This window comes from Anomaloglossus baeobatrachus, chromosome 5, assembly GCF_048569485.1.
Source record: "Anomaloglossus baeobatrachus isolate aAnoBae1 chromosome 5, aAnoBae1.hap1, whole genome shotgun sequence".
NCBI classification, from domain to species: Eukaryota; Metazoa; Chordata; class Amphibia; order Anura; family Aromobatidae; genus Anomaloglossus; species Anomaloglossus baeobatrachus.
Window position 1 is genome coordinate 272,868,845 of NC_134357.1, and position 18,577 is coordinate 272,887,421.

An 18,577-nucleotide genomic window follows, 5' to 3' on the forward strand; every position below is an offset into this window, starting at 1 on the left:
TCATTATACTATTAACTTAATTCAAGATGTCAAATGTAAGAATTCTCATCAGAAGCCAGAATAATAGTTAATAAGTTATTTATAATATTTTTTTTTATCAGTATGTCTTTGAAGTGTGGGAGGAAACCGGAGTACCCGGAGGAAACCCACGCAAACACGGGGAGAACATACAGACTCCGTGCACCGTGTTGCCCAATAGTTGTCAATGTGGCCCTGATCATGATGGGGCCTCATGACGTAGATGTAACTTAATATAGAAGTCACTTGATCCTTGAACATGTTTCACCACGGAAAGTCAAGGTAATTATTAAGAACAGAAACCGAGCCCGGAATCTGTTTCTTAATGCAGCAGCAGCAGGAAACTCACTCATTCCGTGAGTACATCTGACTGCGGAAAGTCCAGTAAATGTCAAATCCATTGGTTGAGAACAGAGAGCGAGCCCGGAATCTGCCTCCTGATGCAGCAGGAAACTCACTCATTCTGTGAGTACATCTGACTGCGGAAAGTCCAGTAAATGTCAAATCCATTGGTTGAGAACAGAGAGCGAGCCCGGAATCTGCCTCCTGATGCAGCAGGAAACTCACTCATTCTGTGAGTACATCTGACTGCGGAAAGTCCAGTAAATGTCAAATCCATTGGTTGAGAACAGAGACCGAGCCCGGAATCTGTCTCTTGATGCAGCAGGAAACTCACTCATTCTGTGAGTACATCTGACTGCAGAAAGTCCAGTAAATGTCATAAGCATGAGTAAGAACAGAGTCTCCGAGCCCGGAGTCTGTCTTTTTTCTGATGTGTTGTCGACTTGTGGAATAGTGATCACATACGGTTGGATTCTTTCTTCACTGACGGAACACGATGAAACCTCTCTTTGGAATAGTGATCTGCAGAAATAATAAATATGAATGATTATGACTGAAGATGGAAACTGGATATCATATTTACGTGTCACGAAATGTACTATTAGTTACTGTCTTATAATCTTGTGGATTCCTAGACTCAGAATGTATCATAATGTCTGGCACTAAGCATTTCATGGATATCTAAGAAATACAGATCAACCAGACTCTGAGAATTACATTAGAGAACTAATATTCACACTGAAAGCTCCATGAAAATAGATATGGGTAATCAAATCAGTGTCATCCAATCCTCTTTAAAAAGCATCAGTCACAGAAGCGATAGCACAGAGAACAAAATTGAAGGCCTCTAAAACTCAAGTATCGCCAATTAAAAAGACCAACAAACACCTAAAGGCGAAATGAAAGCATTTAGGTAAAAAATTGCCCATGTAGAAGATCTTAATCTGCAAAATAACTTAAAAATGAGAGGAATCCCAGGAGTTATCCAAAATGATAGACTGCAATCAAATCTAAAATATCTCATAAAAAGTGCAATTCCTCAACTGAGAGATTTGGAGCTTACTATAGATTGTGCACATAAGGCTACTGAGGTCAAGATTTATACCTAAGGAATAACCTCGCAATGTGATATTCTGTTTGCATTTCTTTTAAACTAAGGACTTACAAATAACTTAAAGAGAAATAAGATTTTGCCAGGTCCATACCAAGACATAAGAGTCTTCATGAACTTATCTAAAGAAACTATATCTAAAAGCAAACGTTATTGTGAAATAACTAGCAATACAAAAAATGCAGCGGCAGCCCATATATATTTTTTTTTTAATTATTTATTTAAATAAAAACAAAAAGGGCTTCCCTGTATTTTGATTGCCTGACATCACAGTGCTGTAAAAATAAATCTTTAAAAAAAATGACATAGCGCTCCGTGTTATTTTTGATTCTCAGCGCAGATAAAGCAGACAGCTATGGGTTGCCACCCACATCTGCCTGGCGTTACCTTGGCTGGGAATAAAAATACAGGGAAGCCCATTCATTTTTTTTATTTAAAAAAATAGTTAAAAAAAATGACGTTGGGTCCCCCCATTTTTGATAGCCAGCTAGGGAAAAGCAGAAGGCTGTAGCCTGAAAACCACAGCTGGCAGCTTTACCGTGGTTGGGGATCCAATGTGGAGGTCACCCCAGGCTCTTTTTTTATAATTATTTTATAAATATTAAAAATTACAAAAAAAAGTAGGGTCCCCCCCAAATTGGATCACCAGCCAAGGTAAAGCGGACAGCTATGGTATGGTATTCTCAGGGTGGGAAGGTCCATAGTTATTGGCCCTTCACAGCCTAAAAATAGCAGGCCGCAGGCGCCCCAGAAGTGGCGCATCCACTAGATGCGCCAATCCTGGCGCTTCACCCCAGCTCATCCCGTGCCCTGGTGCGGTGGCAAACGGGATAATAAATGGGGTTGATACTAGCTGTAAGGTCACCTGACATCAAGCCCAGCAGTTTGTGATGTCATGGCATCTATCAGATACCCGACATCACAAACTGTCAGGACTAACAAAACAAACAGACAAAAAAAATTTATTTGAAAAAACACTCCCCAAAACATTCCCTCTTTCACCAATTTATTGTAAGGAAAAAAAATAAGGGGGTCCCACGATGACTCTGGACCGTCTAGAATATAGGGGGACACGCTCAGGGAACGTATCCCCGATTTTCTAGGAGTGCAGACCCCCCATGTGAGGAGTGTGGGTGCAATGAATCTGCACCCACTCTCCCCGGGTCCACAGCAGCAGAGTCCATGTCGTAACTGTTGCTACCAAAGCTGCAATGTCCTACTCATGAGGTAAGGGCATGCCTAATCAGAAGAACTATTCTACATTTCCAAATATTGGTATTTGTTGATATTATTGCTATTCCACCTACTATATATTGGGGATAGGATCTTGGAGATGGAATACTCCTTTAAGTCCAGTTATCCAGCTGAATGAATACTAAACAACAGAGCTCGCTATTTAGACATGTTTTCTTGTGGCATATAACGGACTGTCATGTTTGGTAGTCGTTCACCAGGGCAACTATAAAAGCAAATACCTCCATTTGGAAATGTAGTATAGCTCTCCTGATTAACTATGTTCCTTACCTCATGAGCAGGGTATTGCAGAAGCTTACAGATGCATGGTTACCGCCACTCACTGTCTGAACACAGGAAGCTGAGCTGACAGCCGCTCTGTGCACGCGGCAGCGTCTATTGTGAAGCAGGGGGCCGCGGGGGATCAACGCTGCACAGGTACCGTGGGACACCGGGGAACACCGGTGGGGTTATAGGGGGTGACCTGGCAGGGCCTGGGGAGGAGTTTTCTGTCGCATGTGTCATGGCCCATGGAACAGAAATCAGAGGAGTAGGGTGAATGCGGCCGGCGCGCTGCTGTGCGCGCGGCCATCTTGGATTTCCGGGAGGGGGTCAGGGGGGGGGCACTTTGGCGACACCGGGGGACCGGAGGGGACCAGGGAGGAGATTTATTTCCCATCTGACATGTTTGTTCATGCCAGATGGGAGATAAATAATTTTTTACCGGCGCTGTCATTTACTGTAACGTGATCATCGGTATACGGTGTATACTGGTGATCACGTGAGCGGGGACCGGAAAAACCGGCCTGAATCATGATCTCCAGCGTCTCAGCTACCCCCTGAAACCCCGGAGATTTTCTGACTCTGGGGGTCGCTATTCACTTATTTCTGCCTGCTGTTTATAAATGGCAGATCAGAATAAGACTACACTCACACGACCGATCCGTTTTTGCGGTCCGCAAAAACACGGTCCGTTTTTTTCACGGGTGCATCCGTGTGGCATCCGTTTCTGTTCCGTAGACGGTCCGTATGTCATCCGTTTGTCATCCGTGTGGCATCCGTTTTTTTTGCGTACCGCAAAAAACTGAAGGAGGGAAAATACATAAATTTACCCAGGACCCATAGCTTCAACCTACATGAGGCGGTCACATGTTCACTCCAGTGCCATGTTCTACTGCTTGTCACAGCGTAGAGCGCGCTGATGATTTTCCTGTGCTTGTACACTTCATATCAGTCTTTTCTGTCATTATAATGACAGAAAGACAGATAATGTCCCACTCTCCTGCATTTTGTAATTTTGCAAACTTTGGTGCATTTCATGTGGCACTAAGGGGTGCTTAGCCTTGTATTTACCAAAAAAAAAACCTGTAAAAAAATGACGTGGGGTTCCCCCTATTTTTGATAGCCAGCTAGGGCAAAGCAGACGACTGCAGCCTGCAGACCACAGCTGGCAGCTTCACCTTGGCTGGTAATCCAAAACTGAGGGCACCCCACGCTGTTATTTTAAATTAAATAAATAATTTAAAAAAAACCACGTGGGGTCCCCCCAAAATTAGATCACCAGCCAAGGTAAAGCCGACAGCTGGGGTCTGATATTCTCAGACTAGGGAGGTCCATGGGTATTGGACTCTCCCCAGCCTAAAAATAGCAGGCCACAGCCGCCCCAGAAGTGGCGCATCCATTAGATGCACCAATCCTGGTGCTTCGCTCCAGCTCATCCCATGCCCTGGTGCAGTGGGAAACGGGGTAATATACGGGGTTAATACCAGATGTGTAATATCACCTGGCATCAAGCCCTGGGGTTGGTGAGGTCAGGCGTCTATCAGATACCCGACATCACCAACCCAGTCAGTAATAAAAAAAAAAATAGACGACAAACACATTTTTATTTGAAAAAACACTTCCCAATACATTCCCTCTTTCACCAATTTATGAGAAAGAAAAACATATCCAGGTCTGCTGTATTCCAAGCGGTTACCATGACGATCCATACCATAGTCAATGTCCCAGTCAATGAAGAACAGAATGTTCCCCATTGGCTGGGAGAGCAATGCAGTGACCTGAGCTAACATCAATAGGTCAGCCCAGTTCACTGCAGGGCATGACGAGTGCTGCTGTCAGGAGCGAGGTACATTACCTGCGGTGACGATCTCCTGCACTGCTGACAGCAGCACTGTCACTGACTTCTATGTTCGCCGCCTTCACTGCCAAGTATCCCAGAAGCCCGTGACATCACCGCTAGTCACAGTCTCGGCTCCGCAGCAAGAGGAGGTGTGACAAGCGGCGGGCAGAGAAGACAGTGACAGCGCTGAGGTCGGGAGGGCAGGAGATCGTCAACGCAGGTAAGCCGAGCGGGGCCATGTGTGCGTAGTGCGAGGTGGGTGGAGCTAAGCGGGGCCATGTGTGTGGAGTGCGAGGTGGGTGGAACTAAGCGGGGTAATGTGTGTGGCGTGCAAGGTGGGGGAAGCCTAGCGGAATAATGTGTGCGGAGTGTGAGGTGGGCGGAGCCTAGCGGGGTAATGTGTGCAGAGTGTGAGGTGGGCGGAGCCTAGTGGGGCCATGTGTGCGGAGTGTGAGGTGGGCGGAGCCTAGCGGGGTAATGTGTGCGGAGTGTGAGGTGGGCAGAGCCTAGCGGGGCCATGTTTGCGGAGTGTGAGGTGGGCGGAGCCTAGCGGGGTAATGTGTGCGGAGTGTGAGGTGGGCGGAGCCTAGCGGGGTAATGTGTGCGGAGTGTGGGGTGGGCGGAGCCTATCGGGGCCATGTGTGCGGAGTGTGAGGTGGGCGGAGCCTAGCAGGGCCATGTGTGCGGAGTGTGAGGTGGGCGGAGCCAAGCGGGGTAATGTGTGTGGAGTGTGAGGTGGGCGGAGCCTAGCGGGGCCCTGTGTGCGGAGTGTGAGGTGGGTGGAGCTAAGCGGGGCCATGTGTGCAGAGTGCAAGGTGGGTGGAGCTAAGCGGGGTAATGTGTGCAGAGTGCAAGGTGGGTGGAGCTAAGTGGGGCCATGTGTGCGGACTGCAAGGTGGGTGAAGCTAAGCGGGGTAATGTGTGCGGGAGGCAGAGTGCGAAGTGGGTGGAGCTAAGCGGGGTAATGTGTGCGGGCGGCGGAGTGCAAAGTGGGTGGAGCCTAGCGGCGTCATTTGGAGCTGAGGACGTCAGTACCGGGGACTGCATGGCTGAGGACAGGTGAGTGTGTGTGTGTGTGTGTACATGCCGAGAGCAGGAGGGGGCGGAGCCCAGCTGGGAATTGTCGGCTTCCTGCACACGTAACCAGGATAAATATTGGGTTACTAACCAAAGCGCTTTGCTTGGATTCCCGATGTTTATCTTGGTTACCAGCTTCTGGCAGGCTGCCAGCGATGGCTCCTGCACACTGTAGCTGTCAAAAGCCCTGCTTTTGGTGATAGAACTGTTCTCGAACTTAACTCGAACTGTCGAGCTTTTAGCAAAAAGCTCGAGTTCTAGTTCGATCTAGAACACCCCCCAAAAATCACGCGAACCTCGAACCTCGAACAGCGCTCAACTCTACTCATACCTCCGTCTCCAAGACTTTTCTCATGCTGCGCCATTTTACTGTAATGCACTACCCCAAATGATGCTACTAATATCCAGCCCCCATGTTTTCAGAGTTGCGTTTTAATACCAAATACCTCTTAAAGGGAGTTCACACACTACTCTGATATAAAACTCTGTCTGGAATTGATTTGGTTCTCACAAATATATTCTCCTTGCCAAGAATTAAGTTAATATTGGTGAAAATACATAGTCTGAACATTCCCATCTTTTCTTACCTTTACATTTCCGTCAGGCTCAGCCGTAAAAAAAATCTAATTTATGGAGATGTAACTATTACGTCCTCCAGGACGCAATCTATAAAGAAGAAATAGAAACAAGATAAAAAAATATTTTGATAAAAAATTATACAGAAGTATTCTCTATATATATACACTAAAGCAGTAAAGCTAACATAGTCTATCACTATGTGACACACACTATAAAATTATGCTAAGGTGATACTTTACTCCAATGACACTCCTCCGAGCATTTCCTTCCCAATCTCCTCTATACTGCAGAGACTGTTATACTGGGAGAAATTATACACATTCTTTGGAGTTGTCCATTATTAATGGAATTATGGAAAGAAACTTTCACCTTACTCCTATGAATTTCTAAACCAAATATTACACTTACAATTAGCATTATTCTCATGAGGTTTAGAAGAAATCCCACCCAAATTATGAAAATTCTCTTGTTATATCTTTTTTGCTACTAAACATGTAATCGCAACACAATGGAAGCAAATCATACCTACACCAATATCAAAAGTAATTGAATGGATATTGATGCACAATATATATATATATATATATATATATATATATAAAATCTCAGTTCAACTTTGCGATTAGGTAAAATATTTCTAAAAGATATTTAGTTAGATGAATTAAGAGTTTGTGGGGATTTTTTTACACAACATAAACCCACAACTTAAAAGCTAAAATAGATGTAGTAATAAAATATACCAGATATGTACCAAATTTAATGTTTACAAATAGTATGTAAAAAATGCAAAATTACAAAACTTGTTTTATTACTAATAATAATGACCAGACTTGACTTTACTTTCTTCCCTGTAACTTCCCATTGTTACCCCATTCTTCCCTCCTTTTGTCCTCCCTAATTTACATTTCTTCTTAATTTTTTTGTTTTGTAAAATTTGTAAATCTCAATCAAATTGATCAAGATGACCCTGACATTTGCCATTTTTTTTAACCTGTTGGAAATACCGTTGCTTTCCTCAATGTTCGCTGTTTGTGATTCTCAATTCTTGAGAAATGGCCCCCTTTTCCCATTATATAAATCTAGTTTTGTTTTTATTTTGACAAGTGGGCGTGACCCTCTAAATTCTCTTTTTAAGGAAAAACTTGATGACAATGCCCAGTTGTCTAAAATATTAGATACATTTACAGGAAAGGAGGAACATTCAAGAGAAACGAGGAGATACAAGGACAAAAGAAGAAAACACTGGATTCAGGAGAAAAGGACATTTATACTGGGTAAAAAAATGCATATTTATGGCAAGTGACAGGTTCACTTTAACCCTAGAACGCATACCTTGGGCCTCGCAGGCCTGCTAGGTCCTTTGTTTTCTATGGTAGATTGAATTGCTTGCGCGTTCTAGGGTTAAAGCAGATTCCACCAAAAATACACAGCATCTTTTTTTCATTTGTTTGTTATTTCAAAATACAATTGATGTCATATTAACAGCCCCATAATCAGGAGGGAAGTATCACACTTAGGATAAAGCTAGCTTTGTCATAATAATGAGTTAACAGCAGCTTTGCTGTTTAACCGCTTCTGTCTGTTAACTCAATAGGTTATGGAGATAGATATATTATAAAGATGCTGGGTGTTACATTTACTGATTATAAAGCTAATGCAGGTGGATAATGAACTTATTTCTGCACGTACCTTCATCCACCATCTCTGCCTTCTCACGATCTTTTTCAATATAGAAGGAAGATAGTAGAAAGAATCCTCCTCCGAGGATCACCACAAAGGAACAAGCCATGAGGGCGTACTGCAGACTGCGAAAACTCCAAAGAGTCGAGTACAGATCTAGTCTTTTGGTGAGGTTGGATATCTGAAGATAAAAGAAAATAAATAGTTATGTATGGTTAATGAAAAAAAAACAAACCATAATTGGCTAAACATATTTACCCTGATAGCATTCAATGGATATCAAGGAAACCTGGTGGTCATAAAAAGAGCAGGTGCGTCACTGCACATGGCGGACGAGCTTCCATCCTCCCAACTATGAAGAGAACTGGTCCAAATGTCCTCAGCTCCAGTACTACACATTGTCTGGAGACAGGACTCATGTGACATCCTCCTCTAGCACATACTCTATGACATGACTCCAGGACATCGTGTCTTTGGAGTTCTGCCGCATGCACACAGGGGATGAATAGTTTGCTTGTGCACAGCTTCCATATGTTAGGGTGAACACTTATCTAGGGTTCACTCATTGCCTACTGCCTGATTCTAATTAATGTTGGATTGAGTGCATGCTTGAAAAAGGACATCAGACACACACAGTTGGATATTCATCTTTCCTCGATCGAGGTTGGCCCAGAACTGACTGATTTATTCCAAAAACATGCTCTTATAAAAACTAGGAAAAGGGCATGTTCAGCCCTACAGTGGGCATACTTGGATGTGTCCATTGGTCAGTGGGTTGAACAATGTATTAGTCCATGAGCTGATTGGTGGGCGTCATCATAGGCGGGTCTATGATGTCATTGGACGGATCCATAGTGATGCTGGTAGGAGAGTCTATGTTGTCATCTGGTGGATCCATGCTGATGGGAGGGTCTATGATGTCATCGGTGGCCATGTTAGTTATATCTGAAAGCCTGACTCATGTAAAGCAAATTGACATACTTCCCACAATCCCCTGTCAAGAGGTTAATTAAGTATTTGATCCAATGGGTCTCCTCAACACATACATAGTCTCTCTGGGTACTGTATGTGTGTGGTACTGCTACTGTGTCCTGAATTGTTTGCTGTAATAGTATTTACCAAATAAACGATCATTACACCACAAACATTCATTTGCAGGACACAACGTTCCTAGTAGCATTCCTTCATATTGCTAAATATGACCACCCTAATGCAAAATAAATTAGCTAATTGCTTAAAGTGGTTGTCCAGGACTATTTTATGGGTTTTTTTTACTATGGGCCTAAAAACTAACAAGTAACTACCTGGCTGTTCTACCCGGCGCCGGGTCTGAGCAGGCACTGACCAGTCCTGCCGGCGATTCTGCTGCTCCATGTCAACAGAGCCATTCTTTTTCTTCCGGGCGGCTCTTTTAATGGGGCGTGACTGCCAACCTCATGCCGACAGCTCCCCGCAGTTAGGCAGTGTGGAGCCGGCTGTCGATCAATATGACATCAGCAGTCACACATTGTCGATAGAGCAGAGAGGAAGAGAAGACGCTGCTCTATCGATGTGACATCAGCGGAAGCCACTGAATCATGGGTAAGAGCACTCTGTGCCGGTAGAGTTTGGCTCCAGTCACTATAGGCAGGTAGGATCTAACTGCCTGTTAGTGCTAAAGCCCATAGTAAAAAAAAAAAATAGTCCTGGATAACCCCTTTAATTAAGTTATGATAAGACTACAGTGAGCCTCCCAAGCTCATTCAATATCGGCTACATCCATATATACTGTTAGGGTGCTCTATGTAGACTACAGATGTACATAAAGTACTGTATCAATCAGACCTCATTGCATGGCTGCAGTCACATCTGCTATAGAAGTCCGTGTGTTGTCCGACTTTTTCTTGATACAAACACATATCTGTTTTAAATCCTCATCTGTGTCTCGGGTCCGTGAGACTGAGATTGTGTCGTATTCTCAGACTCGGCCATTAAAGAGTAACCGTCATCATATTAATATACTGATTTTATATATATATATATATATATATATATATATATATACATATATATATATATATATACACATACACAATAGTAGACAGAAAAATAAGCAAATTTATAATACATCTTATAAGGTAAATGTAAATAAACAATAGTACACGTAAAAATAAGTAACGTTATAATAAATCTTGTCAGATAAATCTGTTTCTTTCTCCTCCATACATTTCTAAAATTCTTAGATCACACATAAAATGTTTATTTGGTGAAAACAGAATTTTAAATTACTAGGATAGAAGATGGTCCTTGCTGCCGATTAGATTTTATGTAGATGGGAGGAGCTCTGCCTCTAGCTCCTCCCCTTCTCCACAGAATGTTATAAGCACCAACTGTCATGTCCTGTCCCAGTAATGTGAGAATCTGTCTTCACTGAATACAGATTTTACCCAGGAATTGAGAATTTTGAGAATAGATGATCAGTTCGGGAGGAGGAAGAAGATTTTTGCTCTGAAAATATATTTTCCAATTCTTTATATTTTCATGTGTACTATTGATTTCTGAAATAAAGTCTATAGGAATCTGTTAAAAACAGACAGAGAAAGGAAGACATACTTTGTACTTGAGTTTTCCATCCCTTGCTCCATTATTTAGAGTCTATGGATAAATAAACGTTCATATAGACTACTTCTTAATTTTTTCAAAAACAGATGTGAAAAAATGGATGCAACACGGATGACACAAGAGAAAAATGGTCCATTTTGCAAGGATGTAAGAAAGGAACAAATGTGTGAATGTAGCCATAAAGTGATATGAGTATATGTAACAACTACTTACCCCTCCGATGATAAGGGGGCTTATGGCATCCCCGAACAAGTGGGTTATCATCATGGACATGGCCTGTGCCGTTGTTCGTCTTACGGGAGACACCACATACTGAAAGAAGAGAATATTCTGGGTGAGTAAAAGGAAGACACTGAACCCAACGAGACAAGACAACGCGGACAAAGTGAACACACATAACATGTAAATACAGGGCAGTCATCCTGGACTGAGGAAGGGGCCCCGAAACGCGTTGTGTACTGAGACTTTAATAAAGACGTTTTTAATCACATGGCATCAGGTCTATTTTGGATTTTAGTTGGGAACAAACACTTGGATACAGTCAGGATTATGGGGTATTAGATGGATGAAACAGAACGTACAGACTGACTACATAAATGTAATTTTAGCTATGATAAGTTTAGCGGTTTTCTCCACTCACCAGACGAATATCAGCAGCAATGGAAAAATTCATCATAAGTAGTATATCTCCGATGAATATCAAAACCTGCAGAGAGTAAAGAACAATATAATATACACTTTAGTTTCTTGCGCACTTTTCTATGATTTATATATTTTGACTTTTTAATCCATTCATCCCCCCAGTTTCCATTCATTCATAGACCGCCCCCGCCATGGTCTATGATTTCTACAGCTCAATACATCGCTCCTATAGCCCAGACCCAGTAAGGGGATCAAAGTAATCATCAGGTACTTACATAAGTGGCCACAAGGCTAATATTTGCCAAATAAATAGCCACAAACAAGAAAATGGCCGAGCCCAGCATGCCAAACCCGCAAACTAACGGGTCGGCCCTTGGGTTGTATTTCTTGAATCTTTTGGCTATCTCCACCCCTGCTACAACTCCAATGATACCAGCGACGACGGTAAGGATGCCGAAAATCATACTGCAAAGAAGTAAAGAGATGAGTAAAAGAGCACGAAGAATCAAATATAAAAAGAACATTGTTGTAGGGGGAAATTAAATTCCCTCCAGTAATCGTCAAGTTAAAGTCTGTGAAACTTGTACCTGTCATGGTAGTTGCAGACGGCGGTCTGACACGGTGCGGTCTCTTCTAAGATTTTCCGGGCCCGCAGCAGGAACTCAGGAGCCCAGAAGCCGATGGCACCGACTGTAAAATGTACAGTTGTCGTCCCAAGTGTGCAAAATATAAAACTTCGTCTGCAGAAAGTGAAAAAGGAAAAAACATGTCAATAACGCAGAAGTCACGGGGTAGATCCCTGACATCAAACAATGCACACAACACACTTACTTCTTTGATATTTGCTTCATATCTGATAACCATGTTTTGAGGCTGAAGGATTTTCTGTTATCGGCAGCTCCTCTGGAAGGTTCCTTTACTAAGATGATCATTAGCAGGACTCCTAAAATGCTCAGAGCAGGGGGGATCTGTGTAGACAAAGAGAAACATTAGACATTACATACACACTGGTGTCATCACAAAAAGGACATGACCACAGCCCGGTTTAATAAACTGTTGTGGAAGGGGATCCATTAAAGAGAATCCGCTAAACGGTCTTTCTCTGCACATCTGAGAGCAGCATAATGTGAGGACAGAGACCACGATTCCAGCGATGTGCCACTAACTGGTCTGCTTGCTGTAGTTTTGATAAAATCCCTGTTTTCTCTTCTGCAGATTTAGCAGATCTCTAAATGTTGAGCTCTGCATAACCCCACCTACATCAGTGATTGGCAGCTTTCTTTGTGTACACTGTACATAGGCAGAAAGCTGCCAATCAGTGATGGGGACAGAACAGGAGGACTACATGGCACAAGACAACTAGTCCCCTCCTCATAATCTCCTGCTGGTAAAAACAACTACAAGGAGCAGTAAGAGACACATCACTGGAATCAGGTCCTCTGCCCCTACTGATTAAACACCAAAAGCCTTCTAGATTTCCTTTAATTCCGTATAGGAATTATAATTAAGATTTACAGATTTTCCACAAGATCCCTCAGACCTATTACTTACCCGTAAGGCCCAATGCCAGTTACCACCGAGTGCATTTGTCACTGTAGATCCAATAATGTAACCAAGGCCACTGTAATAGGGAAAAATAAAGTTGTCATCATTTGTGCACACATATAAACGTGTGTTTAGATAAACATTTAAATATGTGAGTGTGTTTCTCTGGCTCCTCCTTCCAACTCCGCCCCCTCCATAGACTTCTATGAGCAGCAACTGTCCCCTGATCCCCATAGAGCCACAAACCTGTCTTGTCATTGAACACAGATTTCATCAGAGAATTAAGGAGGAGAAATAAGCATATTCCCTGATGCATCTGCAGAGCAGAATCCCACCCAAAAATAAGTCCATAGCAAATCCGCCTTGTCTGAATTGCTTTATGACGGTTTAGCTATGATTCTGTAATATACCAGTAGGGGGAGCCGGAACTCCTGGTATACGCAGGGTGGTGATGAATCCACTAGGTGTCACTATCTCTACCTGTGGCTCCATCGGGGAAAGTTGTGCAAGCTGAAGTCAGAGCCAGGAGATCACGCAGTACCAAGGAGAAGGTGAAGCCAGAGTCAAGGGAGAGCCGGGTTTGAAGCCAAAAGGTATCGTCACGGACCGGAGAACTATACCGGAGTCAGTATCAAGCCGAGGTCGGGAACCGGGAGAGCAGATAGTAGTGGGAGAACACAGAGCCGGAACAACAGAGAAGGGGCCGGAGAGGGAGGAGGGGAGTCAGAGAGGATGGACGTAGTAAGGAGGCTGAGAGTCAGAGACGATGGACGCAGTAAGGAGGCCGAGAGTCAGGGAGGATGGACGCAGTAAGGAGGCCAGGAGTCAGGGAGGATGGAAACAGTAAGGAGGTCGGGAGTCAGGGAGGGTGGACGCAGTAAGGAGGCCAGGAGTCAGGGAGGATGGAAACAGTAAGGAGGTCGGGAGTCAGGGAGGGCAGACAAGGTAGACAGACAGGATCAAGCAAACTTACAGGGACCAGTGAGCACACTGCTGATAGAACTATAACTGGCGCCAATCTGATGGAAATGACACTTTAATAAGGCGCCGTGATCCCGGAAACGAGGCACAGAGGGACAGACTCCTCCCATCGGATACGCTCCGGAAAACATTGACCGCCAGAACAGGCATCAATGACAACTCTGCAACAGCAGAGATAGACATGAATTGTGACAGATTCCTTTCTTAAAATAATATAAATAGGTCTTCACTCACCAGCCAAGAGGCACTGCCACGTTAAAGATGGACAGCATGCGGCTGCGCTTGTCTTCCACAAAGAGGTTGTCAATGATTGAGGGGGCAAGTGTAGAAAAGCTTGCCTCTGCAGCTCCTAACAATGCTTTAAGTACTAGATATTGTATAAAATTCTGAGAAAACACAAAAAAAAATTGTGACTATTTAAGACTTTTTTTTAGATTCCTGAAGAAATTCCATTAAAGAAAGATTTCCAACTTTCCCAAATTTTGGACCCACTCCGGCTTTTGTTTTGCAAATACCAATGAAAAATACTGATCTAAAGTGTGAGGCTTTAGGGCTCATGCAGATGTATGTGGATCACAGACCATAATGCATGGACAGTCCGCGGGCCAGCAGACCCCAGCGTGATAGCAACACTCAGACTCGCGGCCTGATGATGATCAGACCGCGATCCAAAGACGTCTGCATGAGGCGTAAAGCTGATTTCCTAGTTTGTATTATGAGTGAGCCGCGTGTCTACCCTTGTAAGCCCCATTATGACGGCCATATTATTGGGCGCTAAAAGAACCCGATCAGATTCACCCTTTGCATTTTTTTAGGTAAGCTTGTTTTTTTGTCACGTTTAATTATGTGGGCCAAATTCTTTAGAGTTGTGCGCACAGTTCATGAATGTTTGTGCAAATCAGTCATTATTTTTGTCTTTAACCTTTTTTTTTTATATTTTTTAGCCCAAAAATGCTCTAAAACGACACAAGATTTAATAAAAAAAAATTCAGACATACATAATATCATTAATATGACAGCGGAGGGGGAGGTTGGGATATAATCAACAAAAAAAGTCAGCTTTTTAAAAAGTTGCAATTGATGAATCACCCAAAAACATTTGGAAACCCCCACACAACCTCGCACATTTCTATGAGGCTGCCATGCTTGGTTCTGGAGACACACAGTCCATGATAGGATCACGATCCACAGACGTCAGCATGAGACTTAAGACTTTAAGCTTCTACCAATTGGGTTTATAGTCAGCTTACCTCATCGGGAATGAAGGAAATGTAGAACTCTACGACGGACCAGATGGTCATCCCTACACACATGATCCATATCCTGTTGCAGCGGTCACCCAGATATCCATAGACCAGGGCACTCAGCACGTAGCTGCCCATGAATACTAAAAAAAGGGAAGAAAGAAACAAGAGGTTGCAGTCAATAGAAATTATTGTTACATTTTTTTTATATTTGAGGATTATTTAAAGTTTTGCACTTAAAAACTTCTCTCGTCCTCATCACTTTTTGCATTATTGGTAACTATAAAGACTTGCAGGCGGCCATCGTGTGAACTCTACCAAAGTGGAACCTTATGATGTCAGGAGATTCCAGTCTGGAGTAATTGTTGTCCTCACTAGTGACCTATAGAAGAGGATTGTATATTGAAATTTTACCTATGCTGATCAATCCAGTAATGTGGTCGTCCGTCTTGAAGGAGGCTTGCATATTAGGCAGAATCGCTGGCAGAAGAAAGAGCAGAGAATGAAGGTTATTGTAATCAGAGAAGGAATAGAGGTCACAGAAACTAATGAGCCTTCTCTTTGGAATGAAGATTTATTCCTTTTTTACTGTATAACTATGGGCCAGATAACCCTTGCCGCCTGACATAACACGATGTACGGCTACCTACCTGCGCCAATAAAAGAAGCCATGATGGTCACTAGATTTATGTAGGCTAGAATCAGTAGACTGATGATTGAACGGGTGGATGAAATTCCAGCCCGCGGGGGCAGGTCCTGCTCTTGCGGATCTGCTCCTTTCTCCACATCATGAGATGGAAGTGAGGTTCCTTGCGTGGAATTCTCGAGAAGGGCCATGTTCTCAGCGCCCTGCAAACAATGGAGAAAAACACAAGATGGTAAAAATATAGCATTGGTCTCAATCCAGAAAAGAACTCTAACCTTATAGTGAGCCGTCATCTCAGAGGTCTTAATATCAGATGACTTTACCTCTGTCCGTACTGTATCAACCCCGCCACACACCCTGGTGTAGCTATACATCACAGTCAGGGCGCTCCATACAGGGTATGTGCCATCACCTGCCCCAACAGCAGCAACCAGAGCGCCGATCACTACTGTTTAACCATTTAGATGATAGAGGGTATGATAGAGGGTATGTGCCATCACCTGCCCCAACAGCAGCAACTAGAGCGCCGATCACTACTGTTTAACCATTTAAATGATAGAGGGTATGATAGAGGGTATGTGCCATCACCTGTCCCAACAGCAGCAACCAGAGCGCCGATCACTATTGTTTAACCATTTAGATGATAGAGGGTATGATAGAGGGTATGTGCCATCACCTGCCCCAACAGCAGCAACCAGAGCGCCGATCACTACTGTTTAACCATTTAGATGATAGAGGGTATGATAGAGGGTATGTGCCATCACCTGTCCCAACAGCAGCAACCAGAGCGCCGATCACTATTGTTTAACCATTTAGATGATAGAGGGTATGATAGAGGGTATGTGCCATCTCCTGCCCCAACAGCAGCAACCAGCGCGCCGATCACTATTGTTTAACCATTTAGATGATAGAGCGTATGATAGAGGGTATGTGCCATCACCTGCCCCAACAGCAGCAACCAGAGCGCCAATCACTACTGTTTACCCATTTAGATGATAAAGAGTATGATAGAGGGTATGTGCCATCACCTGCCCCAACAGCAGCAACCAGAGCGCCGATCACTACTGTTTAACCATTTAGATGATAGAGGGTATGATAGAGGGTATGTGCCATCACCTGCCCCAACAGCAGCAACCAGAGCGCCATTCACTACTGTTTAACCATTTAGATGATAGAGGGTATGATAGAGGGTATGTGCCATCTCCTGCCCCAACAGCAGCAACCAGCGCGCCGATCACTATTGTTTAACCATTTAGATGATAGAGCGTATGATAGAGGGTATGTGCCATCACCTGCCCCAACAGCAGCAACCAGAGCGCCAATCACTACTGTTTACCCATTTAGATGATAAAGAGTATGATAGAGGGTATGTGCCATCACCTGCCCCAACAGCAGCAACCAGAGCGCCGATCACTACTGTTTAACCATTTAGATGATAGAGGGTATGATAGAGGGTATGTGCCATCACCTGCCCCAACAGCAGCAACCAGAGCGCCATTCACTACTGTTTAACCATTTAGATGATAGAGGGTATGATAGAGGGTATGTGCCATCACCTGCCCCAACAGCAGGAACCAGAGCGCTGATCACTACTGTTTAACCATTTAGATGATAGAGGGTATGATAGAGGGTATGTGCCATCACCTGCCCCAACAGCAGCAACCAGAGCGCCGATCACTACTGTTTAACCATTTAGATGATAGAGGGTATGATAGAGGGTATGTGCCATCACCTGCCCCAACAGCAGCAACCAGAGCGTCGATCACTGATGTTTATCTATATAGATGCCACTGTCAATAACAGCTTCAATTAAATGGTTGTTCACTGACACTCATCGCCTCCCCACCATAATGCATGGGCCTCCATGGAGGCTATCTTGATTTTACTATGGGATGGGTTTCATAAGGGGGGACATTAATTTTATTATAGACCACAGCACAATGAAAAACATGACGATGGATCATGCGACTGTACAGTTAAGGCCATTCATATGGATACACTTAAATAAAATGGGAATGGTTGGTGATATCAACTTCCTGTTTGAGGCTCAATAGTATTTGGGAAGGGGGAAACTTTTCAAGATGAGTGGTGACCATAGCGGCCATTTTGAAGTCGGTCATTTTGGATCCAACTTTATTTTTTCAATGGGAAGAGGGTCATGTAACACATCAAACTTATTGATAATTTCACAAGAAAAACAATGGTGTGCTTGGTTTTAACTTAATTTTCATAGTTCATTAGTTATTTACAATTGTTACAATTTAATTCAACTGGACACCAAGGCATCCCGATCTGACCCCCTTAGACTTTTTTTATCTTTGGGGTCATCTGAAGGCAATTGTCTATGCTGTGAAGATACAAGATGTGCAGCATCTAAAACAACGGATACTGGAAGCCTGTGCTAGCATTTCTTCTGCGGTGTTGCTATCAGTGTGTCAAGAGAGGGAGAAGAGGGTTACGTGGACAATCCAACACAATGGCCAGCACTTTTAACACATTTTATAAGTGGTCATAAAATTGTAAATCACTAATGAAAGAAAAACGTTACGTTAAAACCAAGCACACCATTGTTTTTCTTGTGAAATTCTCAAGAAGATTGATGTGTTACATGAGCCTCTTCCGATTGGAAGAAATAAATAAAATAAAAAATAAAGTTGGATTCAAAATGGCCGCCATGGTCACCACCAATCTTGAAAAGTTTCCCCCCTCCCATATACTAATGAGCCACTAACAGGAAGTTGATATCCCCAACCATT

The 18,577-nt window shown here is 43.4% G+C and overlaps 1 protein-coding gene across 1 annotated transcript; it reads right to left on the reverse strand.

Annotated features, from left to right (window-relative positions):
* Positions 1-567: 567 nt before the first annotated feature.
* LOC142312742 (protein spinster homolog 1-like) lies at positions 568-16,114 on the reverse strand. Its single transcript, XM_075351729.1, has 14 exons — positions 16,097-16,114; positions 15,826-16,024; positions 15,590-15,655; positions 15,182-15,318; positions 14,166-14,317; positions 12,957-13,026; positions 12,237-12,373; positions 11,993-12,145; positions 11,681-11,870; positions 11,404-11,469; positions 10,977-11,075; positions 8,172-8,343; positions 6,491-6,569; positions 568-882 (listed from the first exon to the last, which is right to left on the reverse strand). Exons 1-13 carry the CDS (start codon positions 16,112-16,114, stop codon positions 6,532-6,534), a joined length of 1,497 nt encoding a protein of 498 aa, XP_075207844.1. The 3' UTR covers positions 568-882; positions 6,491-6,531.
* Positions 16,115-18,577: the final 2,463 nt, after the last annotated feature.

Excerpts from the sequence above, each read along its gene's own strand:
- LOC142312742 (XM_075351729.1), bottom strand. Across the intron at positions 15,656-15,825 it reads GGCTTCTTTTATTGGCGCAG|CGATTCTGCCTAATATGCAA; the intron begins GTAGGTAGCCGT and ends TTCTTCTGCCAG. Across the intron at positions 12,374-12,956 it reads ACTGGCATTGGGCCTTACGG|ATCCCCCCTGCTCTGAGCAT; the intron begins GTAAGTAATAGG and ends TTGTCTACACAG.